This window comes from Geospiza fortis, unplaced genomic scaffold (genome assembly GCF_000277835.1).
Source record: "Geospiza fortis unplaced genomic scaffold, GeoFor_1.0 scaffold195, whole genome shotgun sequence".
NCBI classification, from domain to species: domain Eukaryota; kingdom Metazoa; phylum Chordata; class Aves; order Passeriformes; family Thraupidae; genus Geospiza; species Geospiza fortis.
In genome coordinates this window covers 5102359-5119546 of record NW_005054324.1, presented here as the reverse complement: position 1 = coordinate 5119546, position 17188 = coordinate 5102359, and the positions used below count along the sequence as shown (strand labels likewise).

At 36.1% G+C, this 17188-nt stretch overlaps 1 protein-coding gene across 1 annotated transcript in view; it reads left to right on the top strand.

Annotated features, from left to right (window-relative positions):
• GRM8 (glutamate metabotropic receptor 8) overlaps positions 1-17188 on the top strand; it is a 314925-nt gene that overhangs the window by 294505 nt on the left and 3232 nt on the right. Inside the window, exon 10 of the mRNA XM_005420915.2 lies at positions 14559-14805. Within this exon, the coding sequence (XP_005420972.1) occupies positions 14559-14805 (247 nt within the window). The remainder of the gene's footprint in view (positions 1-14558; positions 14806-17188) is intronic.

Here is a 17188-nt window from a genome sequence, read left to right as displayed (position 1 = left end):
CTTTTTAGTTTAGACAAGCATTAAATTTTGCATTGAAAAATGGGTGATCTGGCAAGATAAAGTATTTAAGTCAGAATAGTCTAAGAAAGCAATTAAGGGAACCAGCAAGGTCGACTCTTTTGTCTGGCCACCATTTTGCAGGCTGCAGGCTTTATTCCAGCCCATTGAATCAGGTTCACTGAAAGCAAATTGATTATCTCATTAGTTTAAAAGAAAAAAGAGTGTTGATCCCTGTATGTGGATACATTGGAACCATAACTAACAAATCTAGTGGTGTGGTTTTTTTTTTTCTTTAATGACAGAAAATCACTATCTAGTGACTGGCAATTGCACGGTCATGTTCCATTTGGTATGTGATTGCTCTTTGTAATTTTGTTATACAATGGCAGATATTACTTATAGTTTAAGAGTAGAAAAACCAAAAAATGTCTTTTAAAATTTATTTTAAGGAAGAGGAATGAAAACTACCTTTTAGTTCTTTCACTTAATTGAGTTGGTTTTCCTCCAGAGATTGAATGTCCTATTTAATCATTACAGCAGCTGGGCAACAACAGCCTGAGTATATAGGAATATAAACCAAAGGGATTTTCTGTTTAAAACATTGGCAACATCTTAAAATATACAATCTCATGAATTCTGAGTTGGCTTTGAGCAATGGATATGCAGTACTGAACAAAAGACTTCACATAAATAAGTAACGTTTATAAAATTCTTTGAGGACTTGAAACCCTTAATTTATGTAAAGTATTCAATTAATATATACCATAAAAATAAAGATAATTAATTGAACTGATCAGAATCACATGTACTTTACACAGGTTTCACCATATTTCATTGTTTTACTTTGAATACTAATTTATAATAACAATTATTGAGATAAATTTTATTTAGGTTACTTAAATATCCATAATTAGCAAATTGAATATAATTAATTCAAATTAAAATATGCTCTAATCTCAGTGTTCATTTGTTCAAGAAGACAGAAGAAAGGTCAGAATGTCAAGCATATACCACAGAGACAAAGAAAGAAAAGTATTAATAAAGTCATTAGATTGTTCAGTAACACCACTCCTTTTTTATTTCAGATAATTCAGCAGCATGTCTTAATTACTACTACTACTACTAAAGGACTTGTGAAGCAACACCTAATTATAACTACTACTATTATCTAATTTGTGGTGACACTTTTTCTTTTTCCATTTTCAGATTAGCAACTAGGTAGTACTCAATTTTAAGAACACTTTTGAAAGATAAAGACATTTAGCTATATAAGAAAATCAATTTGTCTCACTTTGGGCTCTGGAAAAATAATTAAACAAGTCCTCTCAGAACAAATTTCTGATCTCATGAAGGAGAAGAAATTTATTGGAAATAGTCAACATACCTAACCAACCTGATTGCCTTCTTCAATGGAACATAGGTGTTTGTGGATGAGGGGAAAGCTGGAGATGTTGTTTACCTTGATTTTAGCAAGACTTTTGACACTGTGTCCTGCAATATTTTGGTACCTAAGTTTAGGATGTTTTAGTCTTGGAGGGTGTGCATCAGAGAGGTAAGAGTATTTTTGGATAAAAGGGATCAGAGAGTCGTGGATCTATGTCATGCTCTATTTGAAGGCCACAGGAGGTTTGTTCTGGGACCTGTTTAATATCTTTTCTAATGGCCAAATAGTAGATGGTAACAAACTGGGGTATAATTGCTGATTTGCTAGAGGAAAGGGTTTTCATACAGAGACACCTAGACTGATGGAGGAATGAACCAATATAAAATTAACAAGGCATGATGCAAAGTTTGGCACATGGAAAGCTAGAGACCTTGCAATGGTACAGGGTGAAAACTGTCTGACTGGGTAGAAAATCTGTAGAAAAGGCCATGAAAGCCTCACAGACATAAAACTAAACCTGGGTTAACAGACCCATGGTCACAAACAAGGCCATCAGCCTCCTGGGATCTGTAAACAGAAGCAGATAGGTAAATTGAGGGCAAGGATTACCTCTCTCTACCTAGTCTTCTTTAGGAGATATCTGAAATACTGACCTTCCAGCACCTCCTAAGAGACAGCAATAGACTGGAGCAAGTTCAGCACAAGGACCATCATGACTGTTGGTGGTTGGAGCCTTTGGTCTGTGAGGAGAGACTGATGAAGCTGGGCTTGTTCAGCCTGGAGCAGAGACAACTTTGGACAGAATGAACAGCAGCCCCTTGTCTCTATATTTTGGTCACTGAGAGAATGGAACCAGTCCCTTCACAATGGGGGTGACAGGAGAGCAGGAAATGGACATAAATTGAAACAAAAGTAATTTAGTCTGGCTAAAGGGAAAAATGTTTTTCTCTCTAAAGGCAGTGAAGTTCAAGAGGTTGCCCAGAGAGGCTATGCAGTCTCTCTTCATTCTTGGAGGTCTGAGAGACCTGACTGGATAAAGACCTGAGACACCAGGTCTGACTGCGCAGCTGACCCTGCTCTGAGGAGAATGATGGACTAGAGACCCAAGGACCCTTCCACTCTGAGCTAACTATACTCATAAATGAAACAGAGTCTTTTTGGAAAGAATGTAATCACGTTATTCAGTTAAACTGATTTGGATTCTTGTAAGGTTTTATGGATTTTCAGCTCGAGGTCTTGATTTGGTACAAAGCCTCTTTTTAGCAGAAGTCTCACACAAGGGATCAGCCATTTCTCTCCCAGCAGTAATGCTGACACCATCATTTAACACAGTAGATTAGAGTATTGCAGATGCTAAAAAGCTAAGAGATTATTTTACACCAACTTCTCATGGCTCAGGCCAACATATTCCCATATTTAGAGTTCAAATTTGAACAGCTGGGAACTGATTTCAGGAAACTGAAATCTCTTGGTAGTTATACTTCACATTCTGCTTGAATCTAAGTCTGTTCTGCACTAGTAGACATCTTTTTAGGCTGACAACAAACCTCTCCTAGTCTTGTGGCAGATGATAACAGTGACTGTACAGGAAGTATTTCAGATTTCTGAAGGGAAACACACTGGCTTATCTTTGTACAGTGTTACCCTAGCAAGAATAGATGAGTGTCTGAACATCCCAGTGTGCCAGACTCACCTTGTATGATTAACTGCATTTCTGAGAGTAACATAAATGTTTGGGTCACTGATATTTCCCCTGAGTATACTAACTAGAGTCAGCTCTGAATCAGTCACAGGTCCACCTTGTTGTTGGTTCTGCAGTGCAGTTCATGCACATTTACTGCTGCATACCTTATAGACATAAGTTTCTATCTTCTGGCATTGCTCCCAGAAAAGTTAAAATGGTAGGGTTTTTATTTCAGTGTTAGTATTCTTGACAGGTAGGAATGGCAGAGGAAAAGCAAATGTTGGATGCTGACATCAGAGATATTCTAATGTTTAATTTAGTATACAGCATTACATATTTTGATTACCTATTGTACCTATTACGCAGTATTACCCATTGTAAAGGTAACTGAGGTTGTCGCTGCTGAGGGTTCAAATATATAAATTATAATAACATATAAGAATTGTGGAAGGACTGTACTGTATTCAGTCTTTTATTATCTGGGATAAATGGATAAACTACTTGAAACCTCACCAGAGAAGGTTGCAGTTAAATAAAACAAAACAAAATAAAACAAAACCCAAAAACACACAAAAAAAACCCCTCCTCAACAACAAAAAAAAAAACCCTGACAAAAAAAAAACAAAACCACCTAACCAACCAACCAAAAAATAAAACCCACAAAAAACCCCCAACAAATTGACCCAACAACCCTATATTGAATTTATCCTGAACACACAAATAGCAAAAAGAAGGTGAAAGTTAGAAGCAGAGTTATCATGGGCAGGGCAGAGGAGTGAGAGGGGAAGGTATATAATGTCATCACTGCTCTACCTTGTTGCTCTTTTGAGATTCTCTTGTGAGATAGCACAGAGATGCTCCAATAAGATAATATTGCACATTTCTGTGGGAGTCAGCAGAATCCTGCTCTGCCTTAAGAATCCTCCAGGTAGACAAAGAAGAAATTTAAAGCTTATCAGAGTAGCACAGAACAAAACATGTTTAGCATGCAACACAGGTTCATTCAAAAGTCATATTTGAAAACACTTATTTTGAAAGTCTTTTACAGTGGACTTTGAAAGGGCTGTGGGTTGGTTGTAGCACAGAATATATTGTGTTTAGCAACATACCTGCCCTCTGCACTGAATCTAAAACCTGGTGTCTGCTTCTAAAATCCATTTCAGGTTAGAGGGTGTTTTTTCCTTCTCCAGAGTGTGTTAGGGAATTCACAAGGGTCTTCTGCAGTGAACAAATCTAACAGAAAATCTGTACTGGAGTAATGTCACAATCAATTACGGAATAAAATAAATCAGAATGACACAAGGCAAGTAAACACTCAAGTGAGACCTTTAGCGATTGGTATCAACAGAGAGGAAATAGTTTTATAATATGCAGATTTTTAAGTCTAATTTATACTACACTTTAGTTAATTTTGCTAAAATATCAGAGAGAAAATTAATTAAAACTATTTTTATTAGTTTTTAAGTTTTGATCAATTCATCACTTGGCATAATACAGTGGAAATTCACTGAAGCCAAGGAAACAGCCATCAGTGGATTCATCTGGCTGCCATTAAATTTATTCTGACATAAGGAATGAACACAGCGAACATTTCTAGATAAGACTAGTACTTGAGTAGAACTGTTGTAAGATTTCTGTTCACAAATTGCAATTGAAATGCTTGCTGAGGGCTGCAGGGACATGTTTGATTGTTTGTTTTTCTTTTTGTCATTCCGTTTTAGCTGCTTCCTTGCTCATTACATTGTTCCCATTAGCATAATGTATTGATTGTGTTTGCACAGCTTTTCCTGCCAAAGGCTGCCCTTCAGTTGTACAGCCATTGGGGTAACCAGCTGTTACTTATTTAAGCCTCCATCATTTTGTATGACAGAGCAACTTAATTATGCCCTGCTTGAAGATGCTAAATAAAATTATCTTCTGAGCAAGGGTACTTCACTTAATATTTATCTCTATCAGGTACTTAAACTCTGACACTTAAGCTATGTACACTAAATAAGCAAACATATTTTAAAACAAAACCTGGTAGCAAGTTAATTATTACAGAGTTAGGGGCTGTTTTACAGTATTTCTAGGCACAGTTATCTCTTTGGCTCAGGTATTATGCATATTTAAGAGACTTCAGAAAAAAAAGGAACTAAATGTAGTTAATAACGTAATAAACCACCACTTAAGGTTAACCTTTTTCTATGCTTTATGAGCATATGTAATAGATCTTCAGTAAGCATTGGGAATTTTAAAAAGACAGAATTGCAATATTCTATGTATTTCAAATCTGGACAAGAAAAAAATTCCTACTCAGTGATATATCCTAGTTATAAGAATGTATCAGTCAACATCAATGGCCTTTGTATTATACAGAACAATTACTTCTTATTTTAATCCTGGTATTTGAATTAAATTCAGACAATATATTTTTATTTTATTGGCAACATCTTTCCTTAGTTCACTATAAGGCAGTTTTCTTGCCTTCCCTTTTTCATCACAATACAATTATGCATATGAAAGTGACAATTTTGGGGTTGCCAACTGGGTCCTTGAGTGTTAAGTGTTCTGAAATGCAGCTCACATGTTTTCAAAGGGATTATAATTGAAAATGTTTGAATTGGCATGAATTTATTTTAAATAGTCTACCTGCCACATTTGCTAGTTCTTTACCTTTAGGGTAAATTCAATCCGCATTCAAAGTAGATACCCGAAGACCTAATTAATAATAAACCACTTCTATAAAATAAATTTTTGTAAAAGTGATAAAATTGCAAAAAGTAACTAGATAGGTTATTCAAGTTAGAATGTATTTGACAAAAGAGAATTTTAATTTTGATGTATTTGAAAGTGATATGAAAGTCATTTGAATGCTCTTTGGAAATCTTATAATAAAGGGGTATTTTTTATCAAATAAGGTTGGAAATAAGGTTTTACAGAACACCCAGCTCTTGCTCAATAAATATGCATGGGAGGTGTGTTGTTATTAGAAAAAGGCTGCAGACTTTATATTGCTGTGGGCTTTTGGAATATATTTTTTAATATTTGGAGCTTATGATGGCTATGGTAGCACTTGTCCAGCAGTGGGGAGAGCAGTGCTGGGCTTGTTCCAGCTCAGGGCTCTGAACACTGGGCATGGCAGCGATTTAACAAACCTGCAAAACCACTCACTAACACAGTCACTGCCACTTAATTCCAATCAATAAGCGGGTAATGGGTGCAGATAGACTGAGTTTAGAGGAGAACTCATTTTAAAAAAGAGGAAATAAGGACACAGTATTAGAAACTGTGTGAATACAACTTCAGCCAGATCCAGGGCTAAGGGAGAAGGAGTACCAGACATCAACATCGAGGACTTGGGATACGGAATTTCCCCTTCTTTCTATTTGTCTTGTGGGGGGCTAAATCTGTTGGCCTTAGGAACCAGAGGAGCAGGGACCAGGTGTGTATCACTGGAGAAAAAGGATTAATACTCAAAAGTTTATGGGTATACATATTTAGCCATATTATTAATGAGATTTTCCTGTAATGATTAAATAATATGAAAAGAAAAGCTAGTCTGATTGTAACTGGATTAATAATAAGATTTGCTATGGTTTTCAGTAGGCTGTTAAGATTTTAATTAGATAAACATTAAATTCTTTGTTTAGCATTTTGTCAATAAGAAGTCTTAAGTGTAACACAATATACCATAAAATCCTACTTGTACATTATGTTGAAGATTCAATTAATGTATAAATAAGACCTCATTTAATTAATTTCATTTCTCAGTTTTTTCATGAACCACAGTCTTTTTCCATTATGTTTTTACATTTTTTGGGTTTTTTACTTTTATATTGAAATTCTTTTAGCTTAGCTTTACAAAAAATCAGTACTAAATTTCTGTTTGATCTTTTGGAGCTCAGTATTCCTGAATATTAGGACTGACATACACATTAAAACAGACATAATAGAGATTGGTCTTTGGTCAATTACTGAAAACTGTGACTCTATTTGCAGTAAGGTTGATGAAAGGTATGGCTCACATGGACTTTAAAAACCATAATACTGCAATAAATTGTATGCTGTGCTATAATCAAGCTATATGATAGTGTAATATATGAGAAGAAAAATGAATTATATTTTGAGAATTTAAGAGAAGAAATAAAAATCAATTTACATACTGATATTTTAAATTACTTTGAAAGTCTGCAAGGCAGTAGTTAGGATTTTCCATGATGTATATATCCTGAGGATGGGTCACAGTGAAGAATCAGATTTTAGTTTATTACTAGTTTAATATGACGTTGTAATAAATGTTGCAGATGAAGTAAAGCTGAATATTTCTTTCCCTTCAAAAATGTTTCTTATTTCCAATGAGCAGAATGTTTGATAATGCAACACTTGCTTGTCTAATCTTCTCCAGCTTTTGCCAAAAAATACCATAATTTCTGATGCCAGTGCTCTGTGATGTTATCTGTAAATATGTCTACAGGGGTTACGCATCAACAGAAAGCTTTTTGAAATTAGCAGTTTTGGAGGAGCTAAAGCATCTGAATCTGGCATATTGAAAAAAGCAAAGGGAAAAGAAGAAAAAACAAGAGATTAAACCAATCAAAAAATCTGCTTGTCTAGAATGTTATGCTAAGAGATTAGATTTGCCAATAGAAATGACAATGGACATTATTGTCTGCCATGTTAAGAAAGTACCATGTTACTGTGAATCATGGAATCACAGAAAAGCTTAGGTTGGAAGGCGCCTCTAAAGATCATCTAGTTCCAACCCCTCTGCCATGGGCAGAGACACATTTCACTGGGCCAGGCTGATCAGGGTCCCATCCAGCCTGGTCTTTACCACTTCCAGGGATGGGACACTTGCAACTTCTCTGGGCAACCTGTGCCAGTGTCTCACCCTCATGGCAAAAAATTTACTCCTTATGTTTGGTCTAAATCTACCTACTTTCAGGATATGACACTTTCGCTTACACTGTCACTACGGGCCTCAGTAAAATATCTCTCTCTCTCTCTTACACCCACCCCCCAACAGCACTCCCCCTTTAGAGATTGAAAAGCCACAAAAAAATCTCCTTGGACCCTCCCCTCTCCCTCCCCTAACAAATATTGCAGGTAAGGTCGAAATTGGACATAAGTGGATAATCTGAAGTGAAATAGTTACCATAATTCAGTTTCTGAAATGCAGGTATATACGTGTTCCACCAAGACTCCTCCAAGCTTTTATATCTCCTCTCACATACAAGCTTTAATGGAAGTTCATACTTTTTAAATGTGGCACACATTTAATTTGAAATCAGTTGTTAGTGCTTTTTTTTTTTTCTCATAACCTTATGAAAGCAGCAGAATTTAAAAATAAAAATAGAGATTATAAGTTTTCTCAGGATTTGTTTTCTTCTGCTGTGCAAAAAGTCATAGTCTACATTTACTTGACATAATCATCTTATGGATGTTGTGGTTTCATTTTGTGAGAAGGCTTTCACTTTTCTTCTTTAAACCTCATTTTAATTGCTAGTTTGGTAAGGAATGTTTTCAAAAGGCTAAAAGATATATAAGCACCATAGCTTCCCATGCTTTCTTTGAAGACTCATTCAGTGAAGTTTATCTTATACCTGGAAAATAATCTTGTTATATGAGCCAAACAATGACTGACTTGTACCTGTTATGTTTTCCTTCAAAAAATTTTCTTCCCACAGATCAAGACAGAAAAGTATGTTTTGCAGTGAAAGCAATAAAAACCTGTAGGTGTAGGCTTATGGGGTTCTGCAGAGAAGTATGAATCCTTTGGTTAGTTTTTGGCTCCTTGTCAGCATTGTTACCTCCTGTTTACATTCTCCTGGTTTCAAATGTATTTCATATATATTTGTCTGTATCCAGGCTTTTCCTTGTTGCTTTTTGGTGTGGAATCCATTGCATGGCATTTCTTTCTAATTTGTGAACAGGACTGTGAAACATAATTTTTGTCAGCCAGTCAACTCTTCAGCAAGCAGCAACACACACAAAAGTAATTGTAGTGTATGGCATGTGCGTTACTTTAAAAGAGGAAAAGGACTGTGTTTTTTCTAAGCCTTCTATGTTCTGCAGCACAGGGAAGATGGCTATGAATGCTTTCAGTGTTTTGCTGGGAATAAAAAGACTCATGCTGTCTTCAACATAAAGAAAGAAGGCCCATTTTACTGTCTTTCCCAATATGAGGGATGCCTTTAGATAGATGATATGTATCTTCATTTTATGATGTATCATTTATCTCCTGGATAGAAATGATCTGGTAACGTTTCTAGCAGCTGAGAATGAAGGGAAGAGTGAAAGCAGGGAATGATATAAAAAAAATCTATTGGGAAACAAAGCTTGTTGCAGTTCTGTCCTTATAATATGAAACTGGCTGAAGCAACAAAGATTCACATAGGAGACATGTAGAATTTGATAACAAGGATAAAGGAAAAAATTAAATCATAATTCAATCTTCTGCTCTTTACCAGCAATGTGGGACATGTTCAAGAGTGCCTGTGTTTATCTGTCTCAGCAGGATGGTTCAAACTCCAGTATTTGATACCAAGGCTATTGCTCCATCCTGTGGAGAAAGAGACTTTTAAAGGGCAAATTGTATAGAATTAGTCAATGAGAGTCATTAGACCAGCTGTGTCCTTTCAGACGTCCACTTCTCTTTGGACTGCAAGTAGCTGACTTGAGTCTATGCTAGGCACACTCATAGTTTGAGATGTACCAAGACTTCCCTCAGTGATTTAGCATTTCACTCACTGCTGGACTTCTTTTCATCTGTGTTAGAGCTACCAGGAGTTAGGGAGCTTGTGCCAAAGTGGAAAACACATTAAATTTACTCAAGACATCACAATAGCCATATGCCTTTCCAGGATACACTATTAAAACCAGATTAGATAACAGTCTGTTCTCTATTTGACTTATTAAACCTGAGTAGAAGAGAAAAATAAATAGCATGAGAAAATCAGCAATTCTGGAGAGACTCTGAATATTATCTTATATGTAAAAATAGGGGAGGACTCAAAACAAGGAAGCAGTCTGGACAAAGTTGTGACATTACTACTTTTTTTCCTTCAGTAAAAGCAGTTGCTTTGTGTTGAACTTTGCCTCAGCAAGCACCAAACAGATGGGGCAGTACTGGGGACTTGAGGGATATTTTGTTTCCATGCAGTGAAGCCTGGCTGAGAGGCAGTCATTCAGCTACCTGCACTGGGACAATTCAGTGTGCACACCTGCTTTGATGCATAGAAATTTTTTCAGCTTTCCAAGGAGGCAAGTCAGTTTGAAGTACTTTCAAACTGGAGAACTCATTAGAGTATCTGTGTTTTACTAAAATAGCATGTTTCATTGGCCCAATGTTTCCTGTGGAACACTTTAGGTTTCAAAGTAAAAAGACACACATAGTCCTAGAATCAGTGGCCATTATCTATTTTAGCTGCTGAGTTAGGATAATCTGAAGGCTAGACTACCTAGCTTGTAGGAACCTTCTGATGAGGAAGGGTCCAGGTCACTTGTGGGATAGAGAAATCATGTGTCTGAGCAGGGATCTGAATCTTTTTCACAAGGGACCGTCTATTGTGATGGACCCTTTGTCAATTGTGGAGGTTAAAATTGTACATAAAAAGTCTTGTATCAGTTCTGGGGTGGGGTTGAGGTGGAGGATAGAGACATGAAGGTATTTAGGCCTCAAGTATTTCCCATAGTTTAAAGGGTGTTTTTCCTTGCACTACCATGATTTTAGTTTTCTGACATATCCTTCGACTGTCAAGAACAAGGAGAATAGATATAGCAGTCTTTGTTACATTTGTGAAAGGCATTATCACACAAAAAGTTTGTAGTTCAGAAGGGATTTTGGTGTGAGGAGTGCTGAAATTCATTTCTGTGTAACTATGAATCATTGTAAAAAGGAACCTTTATTCTCCTGTAACTTTGAGTGAGCTACCACTGTGAGACACATGAAAAATTATTCAGACCTCATATCTTATTAAACTGAACTACTTTTGTTGCTCCTTATTTTTAGAGCATCTAATTCTGTAAAAGTTACAGGTTCCCAGAATAATAAAATACCCAGAATGCACAGCCATAAAACATCATTGTCCTCTTTTCAGGAATATAACAAGGTAAGAGTCAGACAAAAGTCAGACCAAGTGTGTGTGGTATCCTGTTTGCCAGACCTGGGCTTCATTGGGCTGCAAGGATGGGGATTCCCAAGAAAAGAAGGATTAAATGCAAGAGATATTCCCATCCTATAAACAGATTCTCAGCCTTCAAATGACCACTTAAAAAAGTAGTAGGACTGTTGAGATAGGACAAAGGGTAGTGGTTTTAAAATTAGAAGAGGGTTGATTCAGACCAGTACTAAGCATTTTTTTATGATGAAGGAGGTGAAGCACTGGGACAGTTTAGCCAGAAGAGGTGGAAAATGCCCATGCCTGGAAACATTCAAGGTCAGATGTTCTGAGCAACCTGATCTACTTGAAGATATCCCTGCTCACTGCAGGGGGTCTGACCTAGAGGTCCTTTAAAAGTCGCTTCTGATCCAAACTATTCTATGATTACAGTAGGAAAAGGAATCAGATTCAGACTGTCATGGACAACTAAGCCTCCAGCTGAGAATGCAATTGCATTAGCCTATGAAATCAGATAGATGTATGCACACACACTATGTGTATGTGTAAGGATATGTTCAAAGCCTTTCCCTCAAGATTGAGCAAGTGTCTCAAAATCCTTTTCTCACTGGCTTCATTAAAGAGTAAGTAGTAAGAGGGATCCATGGAAAATAGGATCCCTGAGTCTGAAGCTTTTTAAAAACTATAATCACTCTTTGAAAATTGTCCTGTCAGAAAACTCCCAGTTCACCCTAGTGTTGATATTTCAATAACTATAGTGGCTGGTTCAAAAACACAGAAATCATTAGAAATAAACCCCATTGCATATGAACTGTAGTCGGCAATATGAAACTAACTGTGATTTGGATTTTTAGAAGAGGCTGTTGTGCTGGTCAGCAGTTAAGTCCACACAAAATAGATTAGATGTAATGATATATGAAATGAAAAATACCTGGGCTGAAACCTGTAGGATCTTAATTTTTCAGTGTATGATGAGATTCAGAGTTGTTTCACTTATGCAGTTTAGTTGAATATGAACTGTCAAGCTGACATTGACACACTAAGATAAATCTCTTTAGTAAGATCTTGGCACTGTGGCACTTCTTATTGCTAGAAAGATCATTGAGATTTACTACAATGTATAAATTTGTTAATGTTACTAATAAAGTAATGCAGGTATTTTATCCCATAACGTTTGGAGCTTTATCCTTTTTATCATATCACTCTTACACTGAACTATGAGAGAAAGACAAGGCTTAGAACTTGAGTACTTGATAAGAAATAAAAACCCCAAAATATATTTAAATGCCAGGCATTGTTAGAGAATGCATGGGTGAGGCTTAGGTAGCACTTAACTGCCATGACTTGGATTTTAAAAAATGTGATGGCTTCAAAAAGAATTTTTATGTTTAATGGAACTTTCATACACAATACAGCTTTTAAAATGTATTGCTTACAATGATTTTAGTTTTGAAAACCCCATCAGGATTCATGTTTAGGAAGCAAATTACTTTTGCTTTTGGATGCCACTTAAATGCTTAACCGTAAAAGCCACTGCTGTACCAGTTTGTTTGGAGATCAGTCAATTTGGTTCAGGGAGAAACAGACATGTGCATTGGTGCTGTCTGCATGTGAACATGCATCTGCACAGAGGTCCTTCCACAGAAGTCTGAAAAAACTTCCTTATTAGTGTGACCATGCAATGTTTTCATTAGAAATGTTCATGCACAATATAGCTCTGCTTTCAGGCACACCACTGTCATTTTGGAGATTGATAGGAATAGAATTATTTCACTGGTGTGAGAAAAGAGTATATTATTTCCTCAAGTACTGAATTGATGTATGATTCAAATGAAGGAAGGTGTTACTCCTGTACCTTTCCTCAGCACAACATACAGTCCTGATTGTCTTTTCAGGCTGGTGCTGTCCCTGAAAGCGGGTTGAACTTTTTACAGATTTTCAGGAATTTTTAGTGTTTTCTTGAAAACGCTATTGGGCTATGCTTCTTTTTGTGGTAGTATTTGGTGTAGTATTTGTATTTCTGTGCAATTATACAGTTACTTAATAAGGTCATTCAGAATCCATGTTTTTTTCTTACCTAAGATTGCTTTATATGAGAGAGCACAATTTATTTGTGATCCCTAAGGAGAAAGTATCTAATGGAAAACCTTTGTAGGCTGAAAGACATTAAATTGTTTGGCTATAATAGTGCACAACAGTTTATTATATCTCTACTTTTCTGCCAAGGGCCAAGTCACCCAAGGGCACTTCATAAAAAATGATGATCTGAAGCTGACATTGCAGACAGACTTACCACCTTATCTTCAGGTTAATATGATAGTGTTGGCCAGTGCTTAAAATCATGCCTGACAACATCACTGAATCATCTGTGAAGGCACTGAGCATGTTTTACTTCAGTATCTTTTTCAATATAACAAGGATTACTGAGAGATTTCCTACTTAACACAGAACTGTAAAGTACTTTTTGTTCATAATATGGCTAATAAAAATAATTTCCTAAGAAAATACAACTTTTGAGCAGAACTACAATTAGTATTGGTAATATACTAGCTAAATACTTCATCAAACAAATTTCTGTCTGCTGTTCTTATGGAGTGTTTATTGGCATTTTCTTTTATAGTATTATGGAATACCAGAATTGCTTTCTCTTTGTAGGTGATAACAAAAAATAGACAGACTCGCTCTGAAATGCCAGATTTTTCCTTTCTATCTATAGGGAACTGAGGTCTTCTGTGAGATAATTTCATGGTTCCTCAATTTTCTGATTTCTTAGTTAGGACCATGACATATTAATAACTTTATTGTGTGCCAACAGAGCATTGTGATTAGAATTCAAAAGTAGGATGGAAAACAAACAAACAAAAAATCAACCCCCCAACACCATCAGGAATATTCAAGCATCACTATGGAAAACGAATTTTTTTTTTCCAGCTTGAAACTCACAGACTATATAAAAGATTCCATTAGATTCTGCATTATGCTGCTGTCAGTTGATCCATGCTGCACACACTGTTGAATCACCATGTGGCATATTGGTGTAGAGGCTTCTGTCTGTTAAAATAGATGACACAAGGCTAACTCTATTGTCATTCCTGTCTTCTTGTCCAGACATACTGGTTTGGTTTTTTTTAAATGTGTTTGCTGCAGCATCTTTGTTACTTTTATGAGAATGAAGTTTCATGAATATTAGGTTTTTTCTACCACCTACTCTTAAGGTTATGAATTCAACAGGAAACAGCCATACTCGGCTATAATAAAAACAACCAAAGCCAAAGATCCTTTTGATGTTCCCTTTCCACCTAGTACTTTTAAGATAGCTACTTTGTTTTCCTTCTTGAATTAAATCAATACAACAATGATTTTTTATGTTGTTTCTTTTCTTCCCCAGATGTACATCCAGACAACAACACTGACTATCTCCATGAGTTTAAGTGCTTCTGTGTCTCTGGGCATGCTCTACATGCCCAAGGTTTATATTATCATTTTTCATCCAGAGCAGAATGTTCAAAAACGGAAGAGGAGCTTCAAGGCTGTGGTGACAGCTGCTACAATGCAAAGCAAACTGTCACAGAAAGGAAATGACAGACCAAATGGAGAAGTCAAGACAGAACTGTGTGAAAGTCTTGAAACCAACAGTAAGTCATCTGTAGACTTGGTCAAGAGTGGCAGCACATCTTAATAGATGTACGTTCACAAGAATGCACTTTCTTTTAATAATAGACAATTATTTTTGTTGCTTGTTCTGCATGAATCCAGAGATGTGTCAGAATTCACGTACTGCTGAATGCAGGAATGTCTAGAGCTGTTTCAAAGAAATTGTTTTCACAGGAGGCTAGTAGAAAAAAAAAAAAAAAGCACAAGCAGATTTTGAAACACCACATCTTTTAAAAATTGTTTGTTTTAGCTAGTGCTATTTTGATGTGTTGTACATTGCTGTGCCAGTGGTACGTCCTGACAGTTCATGAGGTGTATTTATGGTCATCATTGTATATTCAAAACTCGAAGGCTGTTAAAAAAAACCGACAATGAAAACAGCTAGCATTGTTTTTATTTTGCAGTCAGATTTGGAAGTGAGAATAATGTGTTTTACCTTTCTACCTTCATATTTGTTGGATTGTTCATTTATCACAACTCATGAGTAACACTTCCCAGCATAATGCTTCCCATCCAGGTTTTTGTTCTGGTCTCACTCATTCTGGTACAAAATCATGATAATTTGTGTGAAGCCTAATTAAAACATGTTCTGATATATCATAGATTTTTAGTGGGGAAAAAATTATTTCTCATGTCAGGAAAGTTCTTCAATCTTGCTACTTCTCAAAGTTGCTGTGGTACAGGAGAAAACAGAAGTTATAGCTCCCATTCCACCACATGACATACCATTTTATAAACTGGACTTCCTAATAACAATAATAATCAACTATGAGCAAAGACATTAACCTTATACCCAGTGCTGAGAAATTGAGAATTGTTTTCTGCTGAGAAAACAATGTCACATTAGATGGGCAGCAGCTGTGGCAGCTAAGATTTTCAGTCATTTTACGGCAAACAACATGGTTTTGTTTTAAATTTTTATTGCTTTTGGATGACATTGGTGTTTAAGTGGTACTGTTTTGGTAAGCACATTGAGACAAGGTAGTATACCAAGTTTGCATTAAACTATTGTACTTATTTCTGAAAAATGAACCCCCTATCAGAGTTTGCCAGATTGAAGACTATATAAAAGTAATCCATAACTCTACCTTACTACACTATACTATGTTTGCTAATGCATGGAGGATACTGGGTGCAAGCTGTTTCACTGGAAAATCTTATGACCCTTCAAAATGTGTAAAACTGCGAGAGTGAGCTATGGGCTTATAGAGCTTCAGATTGAGACATGTAACAAAAGACAAACAAGAAAGGCATAGAAATTATTTGTGGATCAAAAAATAGAATAGGAATATGAAAGACTCAGTAATTTCGCCGCTCTTCAGAAAAATTAGAAGGAAAAAAGGAAAAGAGACATGGATTTTGCGGAGTGTGAAAAATTATAAACTTCCAAGGAGAGGATAAAGCAGGGTTTGCACAGTAGGGTGAGAAAGAGAGTTAATAAGAAAGTCTTGGGTATCTGATGTTTATCTACTGTACCTAATTAAGAAATACTGTGACTGATATTCCTTAAACTATGACTATGCATAATTCATAGAAACAGATGGTACTGGAAGCAAGTCTGCTTCTCAAATAGTCCAATACTGCAGAGTAATGCTTATTTACTGTGCTCTAAACATGACTTTAACAATAACGTATCTATATAATTCTGAGCTCACTAGGAGTATATCCTGACTAGGTTTTCACCTATCATAACGCTTCATAGGCAAAAATTCAGTCAAGTCATCTGCACTCCAGAAAGCTCTCCCTATGTAATTGAGTTCTAGGCCTCAAGGTGGGTTTCTCTCTTCCCTGAAATAGTTATTGTCAAAGCATTTGAAAGTTCCTGTGAATTTTAAGTGCACAATGCAGCATAAGTCCTTTTCACTGTGTCACTTGTAACAACTTCTCAGCACAACAAAATTTCTTCTTGCAGTGACTCCATGTGAGTTAGATCTTTTCAGTGATAGCATATGAAACTGATTGCAAAATATCAGTCTACTTCTAGTATATCAGAAGTGAGCAGTGATTGTTTCCCCCATTTACCAATCACAAACACTAGAAATGATAGCAGTGCTCATAACTAAGTGAGAAACAGGATGAGATAGTCACGTAATCCCTTTTGCTTTCCATCCAGAGACTACTCTGCTCTATCTAGTTTGTCCTGTTCCATGTAACACCCATTATTCTATGTTGTCTTCCACATGAATATGTTCATGGGTTTATTTGTGGGAATGGGTCCATATTCAGTGAAAAATAAATTGTTTCTGGGAAAAAGGATAAAAAAACCCATCCAGGTGTGGTTACAGAAGGCAATGACAAGTACATTAAATGAATATAGATCAGATCATAATAATCATTCTACATCGCTCTTTTATTTTCTTGTTT